Source organism: Anthonomus grandis, chromosome 11, assembly GCF_022605725.1.
Source record: "Anthonomus grandis grandis chromosome 11, icAntGran1.3, whole genome shotgun sequence".
NCBI lineage: Eukaryota > Metazoa > Arthropoda > Insecta > Coleoptera > Curculionidae > Anthonomus > Anthonomus grandis.
The window spans coordinates 25,691,174-25,707,727 of NC_065556.1; the positions used below are offsets into that span (position 1 = coordinate 25,691,174).

Consider the following 16,554-nt stretch of genomic DNA (forward strand, 5'->3'; position numbering starts at 1 on the left):
TGTAATTTGGAAAATTTTAAAGCAATTTCAACGCTCAAGTTCCTGCAATAAGATAAAACATTCTTCACTTAGAGGCTCTCAGGTAAGGTATAATTTAAAGAGCAATTTGCAGAAACTCAAGAGCCTGGAATAAAAGTTTTCTTTACTTAGAGGCATTTGGGTGTAATTTGGAAAATTTTAGAGCAATTGCAAGGCTCAAGTTCCTGCAATAAGATAAAACATTCTTTACTTAGAGACTCTCAAGTATAATTAAAAAAGCAATTTGCAGAAACTCAAGAGCCTGGAATAAAAGTTTACTTTACTTAGAGGCATTTGAGGTTAATTTGGAAGTTTTTAGAGCAATTGGAAGACACTCAAGCTCTCCTGGAATAGGGCAAAAAATAATTTTCCTTTGAAGCTTTTTGGTGTAATTTGGAGATTCTTAGAGCAGTTTGTAGAAACCCAAAAAATTCTTCACTTAAATGCTTTTGTGTGGAATTTACAGACTCTTAGAGCAATTTGCAGAAACCCAAGAGTCTGGAATAAAAATTTACTTTACTTAGAGGCATTTGAGTTTAATTTGGAAAATTTTAAAGCAATTTCAAGGCTCAAGTTCCTGCAATAAGATAAAACATTCTTTACTTAGAGACTCTCAAGTATAACTTAAAAAGCAATTTGCAAAAATTCAAGAGCCTGGAATAATAGATTACTTTACTTAGAGGCATTTGAGGTTAATTTGGAAGTTTTTAGAGCAATTGGAAGACACTCAAGCTCCTGGAATAGATCAAAAAATAATTTTTCTTAGAAGCTTTTTGGTGTAATATGAAGATTCTTAGAGCAGTTTGTAGAAACCCAAAAAATTCTTCACTTAAAGGCTTTTGTGTGGAATTTAGAGACTCTTAGAGCAATTTGCAGAAACCCAAGAGCCTGGAATAAAAAATTACTTTACTTAGAGGCATTTGAGTGTAATTTGGAAAATTTTAAAGCAATTGCAAGGCTCAAGTTCCTGCAATAAGATAAAACATTCTTTACTTAGAGACTCTCAAGTATAATTAAAAAAGCAATTTGCAGAAACTCAAGAGCCTGGAATAAAAGTTTACTTTACTTAGAGGCATTTGAGGTTAATTTGGAAGTTTTTAGAGCAATTGGAAGACACTCAAGCTCTCCTGGAATAGGGCAAAAAATAATCTTTCTTTGAAGCTTTTTGGTGTAATTTGGAGATTCTTAGAGCTGTTTGTAGAATATTCTTCACTTAAAGGCTTTTGTGTGGAATTTAGAGACAAGAGCCTGGAATAAAAAATTACTTTATTTAGAAGCATTTTGAGAGTAATTTAGAAAACTTTATAGCAATTGGAAGATATTTAAGTTCATTGCTAGAACAACTCATTCATATGGAATTTTTATGCGAGAATCAAGTCTTTGCCTTTAAAATCTAATGTCATTTCTTTCAATATGATCTCAGGAACTTTATTTCTAACAAAGATACAATTTAACCTCCAAATTCGCATTAAATACAAAACCGTCCATGACAGACCTAATTGCCTTGAATTTATCTTTCAAAATTTAATCCCTTCATTATTATTATTAATTATTCATTTTAACAGATTTTTAAAAAACTCACTTTTTAGTGTAAAAATATCGAAAACTCGTAAATTTCTTCAGCAAGTTTTATTGTTCATATAACCGTTCTGAAGCGTAATCAAGTTGTCTTTCAAAGGATCTAAAAATATTAAAACATAAACAATGCCAATGCTTAATAAGATTTTAATAGGCGCAATACATTTCTTCAAGAAACTATTTCAATCTGGAGAAAAATTGATGATTGTCACCAAAAGACAAAACGTGGCATAATTAGTCACTTTTAAATTACTATCGTATATGTGCCGAAATAAATAACGTCAATTTTTTTTTTTAATTTTTCGTTAAATGTAATTCGCAAAATTCAGGTTGATGTTGTAAATACTGATTTCACGAAAGCGTTTGACAGATGATCACATTCCATTCTCAATAAATACGTATTTATTAAATTGGGGTTTCATTATAATTTGACGCCTTATATAAAACCCTAACTAGAACATCGAAGACAGAAATTAGAGTTTTCTCTTTAAGGCCTTGACTATTCCACAAGGATACAATCTTGGACCATTTTTTTCTTATGTATGTACATAAACAGTATAATAATAAATACTAATAAATACATTGTTTTATTATTTGTGGATCACATGAAAATATGTTCTCGAATTCGCATATTCCGATTGTAGAATTTTTATTTATATAATAAAAAAAAAATTTTAAACCTTTTATTTATTTTAATTTTTTTGGATTTATAAGAAAAAAAACTACCAAAATTGATATTTACAAATATTGCGAAGAAGTATTTCTTTATTAATTTTTTCAATTTCATTAAAATTCCAAGTCTATGCGATGACATGTTTATTTTTCCAAAAAAAAAAGTTTTTTTTTAATTTTATTTAGCAAAGAAAACTCTGAAGTTTTACAATCTCCTACTTCTTTAAGGTTGTTGCGATTATCATTAAATAGTTGTCATCATTGAATGTCTTAAACTTTTAGTAATACCTAAATAAATAATCGATTTTTCTCCTTATCGAGGTTAATTTATTGAGATTTTAATGGTTTTTACAGAAGTATTTGAATAGAAATAGCACCTCTTAATTAATGCCAGGTTTTTATGTGAGAGTGAAACAAATTTCACCTCTTTTTTTTTGCTCAAATTTAAGCCTCTTAAGACAAGAAATAATTTTAGTAAACGACCAATTCATCATCACTAGCCACGCCAACATTATCAATCAAAATGAAAAAAAAAATACAACCGAATGCAGAACAATGTGACAAGAATGACGTACGATCGGCCACGCGTCCCACGGTGTCGAATTAATAAAAATTCAAATGCGACGATGATGAAAACGGTGACTTGCAACTTACGCGATTCACGTCGTGAGGACGAGGCTTTAAGCAAAAATAAAATTGAATAAAATCAGTCTGTTTCTTTCTAGAGTTAGTTCCGTATTTTCCAGGGATTTAAGGGATCTTTAGTTACCAATCTCTTCTGGAATATGGACGCATTACGTTAAATTTTGTATATATTCCAGGCTTTTGAAGTCATATTTCATGTTTTTCAATACTTTGAAGTTATTTTTCTTATTATATGGTCTGTGTGGATGAGGAGGCGTAAATAGTTATAGTACCCGCGGATTAAATACTATGTAAAAATAGATTATTAAAGTTATTTATAACAACAGATTTTTTTTTAGGGCAACTTTTTATAGACTATACATTTGTTAGTTAATTAAGTACTAAAAAAATTGCTCTCGGAATCTTTAAGGAAGCGGAACCTCTAAAATGTCCAACCCATCCACATAAAACCAAGATGTAGCAAGACTGTAGCAATAGAAAATATCACTTCGTTAGCGCCTAAAATATATGATATGATTCCAAATCAAATTAAAAAATTATAAAATATAACGAGAAACTTAGAGATGACAAGATTCAAAATTTATTTAATTAGATCGTTTCATATGTAAAAAATTTAATATGGATGTCCACTGAAACTTGTATTCATATTAATTAATAAATATGTGTAGTTATGGATTTTAAATAACTATTGTTAACTTAACTCAGTTAATTAGGATTTAAAACCTAAAAGTCCCTAAAATACTCGACTTGTTCTATCTCACCACATTTGAGTAGTACCGCTTCATGTGGGCTGTTTATTTTCATGTGGTGTTAATTAGCGTTTGATTATTGTTAGTAATTTTAAGAAAGTTGGAAATAAACACAATTTTATTAAAGTCCAAGAATTTATTTTTCAGTAATTTGAATATTTTTCGATTTATCACAAGGATTTGAAATATTTTTCATTTGAAGTAAGTTTTTAGGTTTTAGTCAAGTGATTTATAATTTTATTGCAGAAATTTGTAATAATTTCTCAGGCTGTATTTTTAATTATAATTTAAATTTCCTTCAATTTATCCCAGTGATTTAAAATAGTTTTTTAAGCTTTTAAGTTTTTAGGTCTTAGAGGTACTTTTTATATTTTTTTGAAATAATTATTCATATTTTCCGGGCTTTTGAAGTCACTTTTCATCACTTCCAGTACGTTGAAGGTATTTTTCGTTTTATTTCGGGCATCTTTCTTCAGCAAGCTTTATTGTTCAGTAATTTTTTTTGGCTACTTTTATGCAAAAAAAAACTTGAGGATTTTTGAAATTTAAATATGAAGAGATTTTTGGGCATTATTCATTCACTTTTGGAACATCTTCTCAAGAAACATTGAATGTCTCTGATAAGTTTTGATTATAATAATAATAATAATAATAATAATAATAATAATAATAATAATAATAATAATAATAATAATAATAATAATAATAATAATAATAATAATAATAATAATATTATTATAACATTTTTTTTTTAATTTTTGGTGTAAAAATTCGAATTTTTGATATTTTTTGACTCAGAAATTTAAAATAATTTTTCACATTTTCTAGGCTTTCGAATTCATTTTTATATTTTATTTTCATAAGTTTTGACTAATTTAATTTTTCAAATCAATCAAACCAGATGTATTCCGAGCAATTTTTATTTTAAAAGCTTAGCAGAGCGCTTTCGGCGTATGAGCCATCATCGGTGCTAACTGAAATGAGTTTGGTGTTAAATGTGTAAAAGACACTATAGTCAAAGGTGAACGAATGGAATGTACTCACTTGTCAGTTAAGCCCAGAAGTTTACCATAGTGGGAACAAATTCGATATTATTAAAATTACACGTAACATTTAGATACACTTAAGACTATGCAGAACACTAAACAGGACGAACAGTAGTTAAAAAAGGGAGAACGTTGGTCTCCTTTGTGTTTTGTTTACATTTATTGTGGTTTCTTAGATGGCGGGAAAAAAGTGTTAGGTTAGCCTACAGTTAACTTTACTTTAAAATTAATATTTATATTATGCGAACCTATCAGAGTGGTAGTAGCGACAGATCGGTCTAGATGTCATTATCGTAAATGATGTGCGGTAGTGCGAGTTGGTTATAAATTGGTGGCACAAATTAGACTACAACAGTGAATTTTTGTTCGGATAAGGAAGTTGTTATCCTTTAAGGATGTAAAGCGAACTTTTAAATTAGAAAGTTGCCAATGCTTATAAAAAATTTTAATTGTGGAGTCTTCTATGTAATGGAACGTAAGGTCTGTTAAGGTTCACTTGTATATTTAAACAAGAGGGATTTTTTATGAGCTCGTTGGTGATATAAATGTCTTCAAGAAAATCTAGTCGGTTATAGTTCTTAGAGGTTACCTGTTGGAGAATTTTAGAATTAGACTTTGGACTGGAATTATGGTTGTTAGATTTTATATGTTCACCAAATGCAGATGAGGGTCTACTTAAGTGCTCGGCTATCATGAGCAATCACAAGAATCACACTGCAATCTGTAAATACCACTCTTTGATAATGGGTCAAGTTTATCCTTGGTACTGATCAAAATCGAACCCAAGTTGTTTTTAGTTTTATAAGAAATTTGTAATTCTGATTGGTGTTATTAAATTTGTAATGGCTGATAGGTTCGCATAATATAAATATTAATTTTAAAGTAAAGTTAACTGTATTTATTAATTTTCTAGGCTTTCGAAGTCATTTTTCATGACTTTTTATTATTCAGTAATTTAAATATCCTTCGATTTATCCCAGGAATTTGAAATAAGTTTTTAGGTCTTTTTAAATTCATTTATTTATAATTATTAAAATTTCTTATTAAAAAAATACCATTATTGCTTCTACTTTGATAAAATTGCTCAATCAGGCATGACTTCAGGCATTCAACTTAATTTTTTTTTATTTTTATGGAGAATAAAATATTAAATTCCAGGCACTTAAAATTGCTGAAATCTTGAATTTTAGACAAATGACATAAATTTCAATTGAAATCTGAAACTTCATTTTTTTGTCTTAGATCAATTAATTAATAAATTTTACATTTTTTGTCATTAAAAGAGCTTTCTAGACAGCAATAAATAAGCCAAGGAATAATCTCAACTGCTAAAATATTAATTTTTAAAATTCTCCCAGGCATTTGAAGGATCATTTAGATCCTTCCAGACAGTTAAAAGAAAAATTGACGAAAATAGCCTCAACTGCCTGGAAACTTTTTTCTCAGGATGTTCCAAAAATATATTTTGCGTTTTATGGTGTTACATTGACCATACCTTAATTTGTCTTTTTTGGGATAATGATTGGGTTCTTGTAAATTAAGGCTAATCACACATCTATCCAAATTGTCTAGTGGTTGTAATGCTTTATAAAGATCATTCTTCAGGGTAAACCGCTTAATTTAAATTAAAAAAATAAGGTAAAAGCTCTAGAAAAAAAAGCAGAAATTGGGCCTTGAAATTGCGAAAATAAACTCAACTATTTGTTTTTTTTTTAATTAATGTGTTCTATTAGAATATATTAACAGAACCTCACTTAATCTGTGGTTTTTAATATGAGAAAAGTTTGATGGATAAATATACCTTTAGTTGTTCATGTTATATGTTATTTTTGGTTTATCTTAAAAAATATGAATTTTACAGCTATTTTAGTTTAAGGGGACCATCTCGTACGTACTACCTTACCTAATTTTCTTTTAATATTTATAGGGTTTCTGTAGGCAGTTAAAATTACCTCAACTGCCTGTAAAAGTTAGCAAAATACGTTGATTGCCTTGAATTATGCAAACATTTCCTAAATTAATATTTTTTAAAATTATTCCAGGCATTTGAAGGATTGTTTAAGTTCGAAACAATTTTCCAAGCTTTTGAGGACATTTTCCGTAATTTGTATATACTTTTGAAATATATTTCGTGGGCTTTTCATCTTCAAGTCTTCTGACGATTCTTTTTGAATTTATTCAAGGCACTCGACTTAATTTTTTTTATAGTTTTGTGAGGATTGAAATATTTCATTCTAGGCCCTTGGAATTAGTTGAAATTTTCAATTTTAGGATGATTTTTTTACTAAAATCTTAAAAGACTAAAGAGTTCTTCAGAAAACTAATTTTTTTTTAAGTCTTATAAACAATGATTTAATCCTTATGCCTGGAGAAAACTTTAATGAATTATCACACCGCATATACTCACGTATTCCGGCTTCAGTTTCTTGTCCGCCCCCCTTCCTACCGTTCTCTCGAGTTTTTCCAAGTTTTTCATCAAGTTTTCCTCGTCTTTCAAACGCAACTCTTCCGAAATAATGTCCAAGTCTCTGACGGGGTTCACTTCGCCTTCCACGTGCGTCACATCGTCATCCTCAAATGCACCTATAATTTTTGTATTTTTCTTATAAAAACAAAATTTGGATAATTATTTTAGGTTATAATGACTTACGGCAAAGGTGGAAGAGGGCATCACAGGCGCTTATGTGGGACAAAAAGGCGTTTCCCAGCCCTTGACCCTCCGAGGCTCCTTTTACTAGACCGGCGATGTCTACTACGGTGAGAAAAGCCGGAACTTTACTGAAAGTTCAAGAGAAAATTGTCTTTTTAAATTGGAAACGCCCTGTAGAATATTCTTCTTATAAGTCCCCTTTGTCTAGAACAGGATGGGTTTTGGTGGTCGAACGTACGGCATCAGAGTTCTTTTATTTAGGCATTTTCTTTATCGTCCAATTTAATTTTTATTATATTATACACGGATCACTTTTTTTTATAGTAGAAAGTGCAATTTCCAGGTGTGTTTGGAATGTTAAATAATGGCTTTTGTATTCTTTATTTTTGGAGAAAAAGCCCATTTTAGACCCTAGAATCATTGAAGATCCCTATGAAATGATACTCAACTTGGCTTTTTAAGAGGATTCATTTATACGTCGGTCGATCGAACGCACATTTCAAGCAATTTCCAATAAAATCATCGATCCGACTCCATTTGACTCGCGGCAAATCACGAAAATTGCGAAGAAACGAGCGTTTTGACTAGAAATTGGTCCTTCGATAAGGCCCCCTAATAGATTGACTTCGCACGCACTATACGGGTGTGTTTTAAAATCGCTTAACAGTTCTGTAATTTTTTCTACGATTTTCTAGTTAAGGTAAATCAATGGGGAGTTAACCGTATGGTTAAGTGAATAGATGCGTGTAAGGATGACGGTGTAGGAAGGGAATGATTGCTGTAATGACTTGAAGTTTAAATGGTATTAAAAGGTTTTGGGTTGTTAATTAAATAAGATGAACTATTAATGATAACGTATTGTGACTAAAGATTTAAGAGGGTTGTTCGGGGTTATATTGATAGAGGGTCAAAAAGAGAGAGAGAGATTGTAAATTTTGTCATGGGATTTCATGGTGGTTTCCAAGATCTGCAAAAAAAAATAATAATAATAATAATAATGTTTATTTATTTAGCATATTGCTACATACAAGTACAATAATATATGATGAATACATTTTGACAAATTCTTGTTTTTTTTTCCAAAAAACCAATGTGGGCCTGTTTTTTGGACTAGCATTAGCAATTTTAATAAACTTTTGATAATTTTCATTTATTTCTCAAAAGTCTCGTGTTTGTGGATATCAAGAAATTGAATTTGAAGCCTCTGAGATTTTTCAATAATTATCTCAATATTTTGATTTTTTTCCAAAAAAAAAATAAATGAAATTCCTCCGATATGTTTTTGACTAATTAGTTTTTTTTAAATAACCGAAATTTTTACCTGCACTATTGCTTATTTTTTCAAATTTAACCCAAAAAATTTATTTTTCTTTGATTTGCACCAAAAACTCGAGAAATTCTTGAGATATTTTTAACTATTATTATGAAAAAAAAAACAAAAAAATAATCCAAAAACCCCTTTTTAGAGGATTTTTGAAAATTTAGGATCTGAGATTGTTTACTCCAATAACTTCCAATTTTTTTGTCGAATTTCTAAGTTTTTTAAAAATTCGAAAATCTTGAAATTTTTTTTTGGATTTACGCTAAAACTACTTTTAATTATCTTTTTTTGGGGATCTGTAATATCTCTCTACATTTTCTTCAAATTCTCTTAGTTTTCAGAAATTTTTCTAGTTTAATTATTAATCTTTTGTTAATTATTTGAGACATTCCATTAAATTTCCTTGATCTTAATTTTCCTAGATTAAGAAAAAATCATTTAATATTGTTAATTGTTTCAACATTGCGGTCTAATTTACCCCAATTGAAAATAATCCAAAACAGAGCTATATGATTGATTTTAAGATGTAATCGTTAATAATTATCCTCCTGTGAAATCTATGCTAAGTGTCCTAAATATGCTGTCTGTCAACCAAAGAATTATGTTTAGTGTATATTACTTTATTTTTAAGTTAAAACGACATCTTCTACTCACCTACGTCTGCGATAAATTAAGAGTTTTTGAAAATGTACTAGAAATCGCACAGGTTTTCTACTGACAGATATATGTAACACAAATCAGTTGCTCAACTCTGTCCTGTACAGAGTATAAGAAATTACCTATCGACATTATGTGTCTTATGTTAATTTTATTTATACAGTTTTAATTAATTTTTAACTTTTTTTATTAGCATAGGTTTAGTTTTAGATGTTACTGTTCTCCCTTACAAACAATTCATAACTTTTGGTTTTATTCCTAGATTTAAGCGGCCTTTATACTTTTTATAATTATTATTGTAGTGAATCTTTTGTAGCATTGATAAATAAATAAATACTTATTATGTGAAGAAATTTTTCGGTAATTATTCGCAAATTTTTGCTTAATTTTTGACATATTTTCCCAAATAAATTTGAATTCCTCAGAATAAGTTTTTACTAATTTAATTTTTATTCCAGAAAAAATTGCCACAAATCGTTTTGAATTGGCATTTTTTGACCACATATTCTTGTGCAAAAAAAAAACGAAAAAATCTTCTGGTAAATTTTTGAAATTTAAATGTGATGAGACTTTTCAGTAATAATTTCTAAATTTTTAATTAAATTGTTTCCCCAAAAAAAAAAAATTACATTTGACTATTTTCAGTATTTAATTTTTTTTTTAAATCGAATTATTTATATTTATTGACTATTCTTTAATGCAAAAAAAATACAATTAAAAAATCTTTTGGTGAATTTTGAAAATTTCAATGTGATTTTTTCAGCAATAAATCCGAAATTTTCGTCAAAAAAAAATCGGATTTCTTTGAAAAATAGAGATTAAATATATTTAGGATTTAGCCAAGAATTAGAAATCGTAAAATTTTTTTAACTATTTTTTATGCAGTTGTTTTTATGTTGTTGTGCAAATTCTGTATTTTTAATAATGTGAGTGTGAAAAAATTATTTTTAACATTATTGCACTTCCTCTATGACAGCATTATTCATCTCTATCGTATAGTCTAACCTAATATACTGTGGTGGCTAAAAGTATGGAAACTTTTTTAATTTGTATTTTTTTTAAGAAAGCAGGAACTATAATAAAGTTACTCATATTGTGATAAAGTATATATAATATATTACCTAACTTAACATATTAATTTGAAATTAAACGTATTATAAAAAGAAAATGAAATAAAATTAATATTTTCTTTGCCAAAAGTTTGGAAACTGAAGAAAGTTATTTATATAAATTACATCTAAATCAAAATCTGCTAATATTTTGTGGCATATCCCTCCGAATTTATTACTTCTCTACATCTTCGTGGCATAGAATCGACAAGTCTTGCACAGTCTTCACTGGAAATGGCAGCCCACTCAGTTTGCAGTATTTCCCACAGTTGAGCCTTGTTTGAAATTGAATGGTTTCGAATCTTCCTGTCCAAATGATCCCATAAATTCTCTATGGGATTCAGATCTGGGCACTGGTGAAGGCCAATCCATTAAAGCAATGCTCTGTTCATTTAACCAGTTTTTCACAAATTGGGACTTGTGTTTAGGGTCGTTGTCTTGCTGAAACAACCATCTCAATGGCATTTCCTCCTCAGTATAAGGCAACATGTTGTTCTCCAATATGTCTTTTTATAGAAAACGGTCCATTATTTCATCAATTTTAACCAGAGGGCGAACACCTGATCGGGAGAAACAACCCCACATCATTACGCTTCCACCACCATGTTTTACTGTAGGCATTTGGTATTTGTGGCTGTACCTTGTACCTTTTGGTCGCCGGACATAACGTCTCCCGTCACTCCCAAATAATTGAAACTTACTTTCGTCACTAAACAATACAGTATTCCAATTTTGCTGAGACCAGGTAAGATGATCTCGTGCAAATTTCAAGCGATCCTTTCTATTTCTCTTTGATATTAGTGGATTCTTTACAGCAACTCTTCCAAAAAGCCCCACTTCATTTAGCCTTCTTCTCACCGTGCGAGCAGACACAGAAATCCCCATTTCACTCATTTCTCCAGAAATATCTATAGAAGTTTTCTTTGGGTCGTTCATCGATATTCTTTTCATTACCTTCATAGCCCTTTTGGATAACTTTCTTGGTCCTCCTTGCTTGTGGGCTACCGAAACAGTTCCTCTCTCTTCAAATTTTTTAATTGTTTTTGAAACAGTGCCTTTTAAAATGTTTAAATGTTTACTTATTTCAATTTGTTTATAACCCTTCAGGTATAGTTCAACTATTTTACTTTTTAAATCACTAGATAAGTATTTACACTTAGGCATGATGCCTGTCTTCACTCAAACAAAATCGTACCGTTAAACAGCGTGTAGTAAACAATTATTATGATTTTATTAAAGGTTTCCATACATTTGGCCACAGAGAAATAACTCTTCTTTCATCAAAACTAATAAACAACATTCTTTTGCTTCACCTCCATTGTTTAAAGAATCCATTGATTGAATCCACACAGAAGATTTGTTAAACACTCCAAGTTTAAAGTTTCCATACTTTTGGCCACCACTGTAGAATTAACCAATTAGAAATAACTCCAAAATAACTAACTAATATAAAAATGTAATCGTTATATACCTGTCATTTCTATGTGAAAGGTACTTTTTTATTATGTATGTAAATCAACGTATAATGTTTATTTTTACACACATTTGTCACCTAAAGTTAAGACTCTTGGAGATTTTTATAATTAAGAAACTAAACAGTGTACAGACTTCATACTAGTAGAAAGATGTAACAGTAGTCAAAATCTTACTTCAGGCTTACATAAAAGCCTAATTCGGTTCAACAAATTACCTGTAATTATTAAAACGTGTGATAATTTAAATCAGTTTAAAAGCTTTTGAGAAAATTCATTTTAGTCAGGACATAGTAAGTTTATTTGTTTAGATTTAGTGTTTTATTTTTATAATTTTAGCTTAAGTTCTAATAATATTTCTATTTATACTCGTTTTTATGTTATCTATTTTTTCAATTGGATATTGTATTTTTTTATAATTTTTTATACCCTTCAAAAATTTTAAATTATTCAGTTATTTATAACTATTTTTATGTAGCATTGATGCTACTTCATTCACTTTTTTTTTAATTTCCTTGACTATTTTTATGCTAAAAATTACTTATGGTGGATCTTAAAAATATAAATATGAAGCCTCTGAGATTGTTAATCAAATTTTTGCTCATTTTTTAATTTTCTTTTTCAAAAAATTAGAAAATTAAAAAATATGAATTATTTATTTATTTTTTCCTAAAAGCTGTCGTCTGTGGATTTTGGAAATTTAAATCTTGAACCCTTTAAGAAATTTAAACTTTTTTGACTATTTTTTGCAAAAAAAATATATTAGTTTTTATTTAGCAAATTTCTTTACGTGTAAATTACAGGATTTTAATATTATAATAGGTTACAACAAAAATATAACAGCTAGATATAAAAAAATAATTATTTATAGACACCCGGTATTTATAAAAAGTTTAAATTATAAAACTATTAATATAAATATAAAATGATAAAACTAAGACGAAAAAAATTAAATATGAAAAAAACATGGGCCTAAGATTTTAATTTTTAAATATGCATTCTTTAAAATCGTTTAAAATGATTGATATTATCACAGATTTTTATATTATTAGATAATAATTATTTGAACGGTGTCAGTATATTTCCTAGCATTATAATTATGTATATCACAAAACATCACTAACTTATCACATATTTAACTAGGAAAAAGGCCTTTTATAAACAAAATTCTTTGCTGACGGACCTCATATTCAAGATATTTAACATTATTTTGATAGAACTTGAAAAATATTTGTTTTTGAGTATTTTTTGAAATTTCGAAAAAAAAATCTAATTTTTCAAATTCCTTTGAAAAAAATAAATAAATTATTAATCCTTGGAGTTTATATCACCATTGTGAAACAACATAAAATTACAAGTGAAAAAAGAGACAAGTTGCATCACGATCAAAATCCATGTATTCCTAAAGAAATGTTACAATAAAATAACTCTAAACCGCCATCCATTAATTTGATATTCGGCCTTTTTATAGGTTAAACAATAACAACGAGGTAATCACGTGAACTAATGACCAAACTCCAATTTGGCCGGCGCCCCATCGTCGGTGGGAACGCGCCTCGTTTTTGTTCTGGCACGTGAAAATTGGACACTATTTAGATTATTAGATTACCCAAAAATTTCATTTTATGGAGGCATAATATCCGTTCATTTATTAATAGACTATACATATATAGGGGGAAATTGGGCTGCCATAATATTAGACTTGTGTGTTATAAACTAGAGTTATTTGGGTGTAATGGGGCTATTTTTCAACAATATTGGTACAATAAGGGTTTTTTTTTTTGTCAATTTACCTACCTTGCAGGCTTGAAGTACTCGCATAAGTAGTCAAATCGGGCGTCCGGTACTGGTACCCTACGTATAAAAAGAAATAACTGTTAGGCGTGAATATCATGTTGTCCAAAAATGTCATTAAATACATTAGGTTTCTTTATATTAATTAAATAACAAGTTCAAATTGTTAAAATTCGAGGGAGTAGGTGAAAAAACAGCCTTAGCTGGTGCCCAAGATATTTCCAAAATTGTTATTTGGACAAATTTGGGTTCTAATGAATATTTGTACCGAATACTACTCATGTTTTTGGAATAATTTCTCATTTTTTTCCAGGCACTTTGGATCATGTTTCTTATTTTTTCCAGGCAATTCAAATGATTTTTCATGGCTTTCAAGTTCCTGGAATGGTTTCCTATTTCTTTCAGGTACTTCCAGTCTTATTTCAAATTTATCCAGGTAGTTGAAGCAAGGATTCAAAGGTATCAAGTTGTTGAAATAAATTTTTATTTATCTTAGAAATTTGGGGACATTTTTCGAAATTTTATACAGTTGAAGTGGTTTCAAGCTTCAAGGATAATTTCTCATTTCTTCCAGGCACTTGTGGCTAAATTTTCCAGGCAGTTTAAGCAAAGATTCAAAGGTATCAAGTTCTTGGAATAATTTTTTATTTCTCTTAGGCATTTAGGGTAATTTATCCAAGCAGTTAATAAATCAGAATCATTTCTCATTTCTTTCAAACAATTGGGGTGATTTTTTGCGCTTTTTCAGACAGTTGAAATGATTTTCAACTGTCTGAAAAAGCGCAAAACTTCTCTTCCAGGTAGTTAGAATCATATCTCAAAATTTTTCAGACAGTTGAAGCAAGGATTCAAAGGTATCAAGTTCTTGGACTAATTTCTCACTTCTTCCAGGCACTTGGGCGGATTTTCTCAATTTTTCCAGACATTTGAAATGGTTTTTCATAGGTTTTAACTATCCGAAATATTGTCTCATTTTTTCCAGGCACTTGTGGCTATATTTTAGAATTTTCCAGACACTTAAAGTAAGGACTCAGAGGTATTAAGTTCTTGGAATAATTTTATATTGCTCTTAGGCATTTGGGGTAATTTTTCCAAGCAGTTGAAGTGGTTTCAAGCTACAGTAATAATTTCTCATTTCTTTCAAACAATTGAGGTGATTTTTCGCGCTTTTCCAGACACCTGAAATGATTTTCCATAGATTTTAAGATTCTGAAATAATTTCTCATCTCGTCCAGGTACTTAGGCTCATACTTCAAAATTTTCCAGATAATTTCTTATCTATCTATCATAGACACTTGCGGTCATATTTCAAGAAGCTCCAAGAATAATTTCTCATTTTTTCCAGGCACTTAAAGACCATTTTTCTGACTTTTCCAAGCAATTAAAATGACTTTACATGAGTTTCAAGTTCTTGATTTATTTCAGGTACTTGTGGTCATATTTTAAATTTTTCTAGGCACCAAGCAATGATTCAAAGATAATCAAGTACTTGAAATAATTTCTCATTACGGTCAAGTATTTCACTTCGAAAAACAAACCTCTTCCTTGGAGACCTCAGCCGCAAAAATCCACATATTTCCAAAACTATAAAACTGACAAACTTAAACTCTAAACAATATTTGTTAAGAAATCTTTCCAGAATATTATGCTTTTTGTTTCATTAAGATATTCCCACTACTTATTGAGATTCTGAACTTTGAAGTGAGTGGTCACCTTGAAGACGAAACGTCCTCCTTGGACAACACCACCTGAAAATCCAGATATTTCCAAAACTATAAAACTGACAACCTGGAACCCTAAACAATATTTGTTAAGAAATCTTTCCAGAATATGGTGCTTTTTGTTTCATTAAGATATTCCCACTAGTTATTGAGATTCTGAACTTTAAAGTGAGTGGTCACCTTGAAGACGAAACGTCCTCCTTGGACAACACCACCTGAAAATCCAGATATTTCCAAAACTATAAAACTGACAACCTGGAACCCTAAACAACATTTGTTAAGAAATCTTTCCAGAATACGATGCTTTTTGTTTAATTAAGATATTGCCACTAGTTCTTGGGATTTTGGACTTTGAAGTGAGTGGTCACCTTGAAGACGAAACGTCTTCCTTGGATACCACCACCTGAAAATCCTGATATCTCCAAAACTATAAAACTGACAACCTTAAACCCTGAACAACATTTCTCAAGAAATCTTTCTAGATTAAAATGCTTTTTGTTCCATTTAGATATTCTTACTAGTTCTTGAGATTTTGGACTTTGAAGTGAGTGGTCACCTTGAAGACGAAACGTCTTCCTTGGACACCACCACCTGAAAATCCAGATATTTCCAAAACTTTAAAACTGACAACCTGGAACCCTAAACAATATTTATTAAGAAAACTTTCCAGAATATGATGCCTTTTGTTTCATTAATATATTCTCACTAGTTCTTGAGATTCTGGACTTTAAAGTGAGTGGTCACCTTGAAGATGAAACGTCTTCCTTGGACACCACTACCTGAAAATCCAAATATTTCCAAAACTATAAAATTGACGACCTTGAACCCTAAGCAACATTTGTTAAGAAGTCTTTCGAAAATATTATACTTTTTGTATCATTAAAATATTCTCACTAGTTATTGAGATTCTGGACTTTAAAGTGAGTGGTCACCTTGAAGACGAAACGTCCTCCTTGGACACTACCACCTGAAAATCCCAATATTTCCAAAACTATAAAACTGACAACCTCGAACCCTAAACAACATTTGTTAAGAAATCTTTCCAGAACATTATGCTGTTTGTTTTATTAAGATATTTCTACTCGTTCTTGAAATTTTGGACTTTGAAGTGAGTGGCCACCT

General features: G+C 29.6%; 1 protein-coding gene across 2 annotated transcripts in view; it reads right to left on the reverse strand.

Annotated features, from left to right (window-relative positions):
- The window catches only part of LOC126741882 (obg-like ATPase 1), a 44,477-nt gene that overhangs the window by 18,449 nt on the left and 9,474 nt on the right, over positions 1-16,554 (reverse strand). The window contains exons 3-5 of one of the 2 annotated variants that reach the window (XM_050448341.1): positions 13,715-13,775; positions 7,359-7,486; positions 7,116-7,291 (exon numbers count right to left, since the gene is read on the reverse strand). In XM_050448341.1, coding sequence (XP_050304298.1) covers positions 7,116-7,291; positions 7,359-7,486; positions 13,715-13,775 — 365 coding nt within the window. The remainder of the gene's footprint in view (positions 1-7,115; positions 7,292-7,358; positions 7,487-13,714; positions 13,776-16,554) is intronic. The other variant, XM_050448340.1, reaches the window with a different exon arrangement.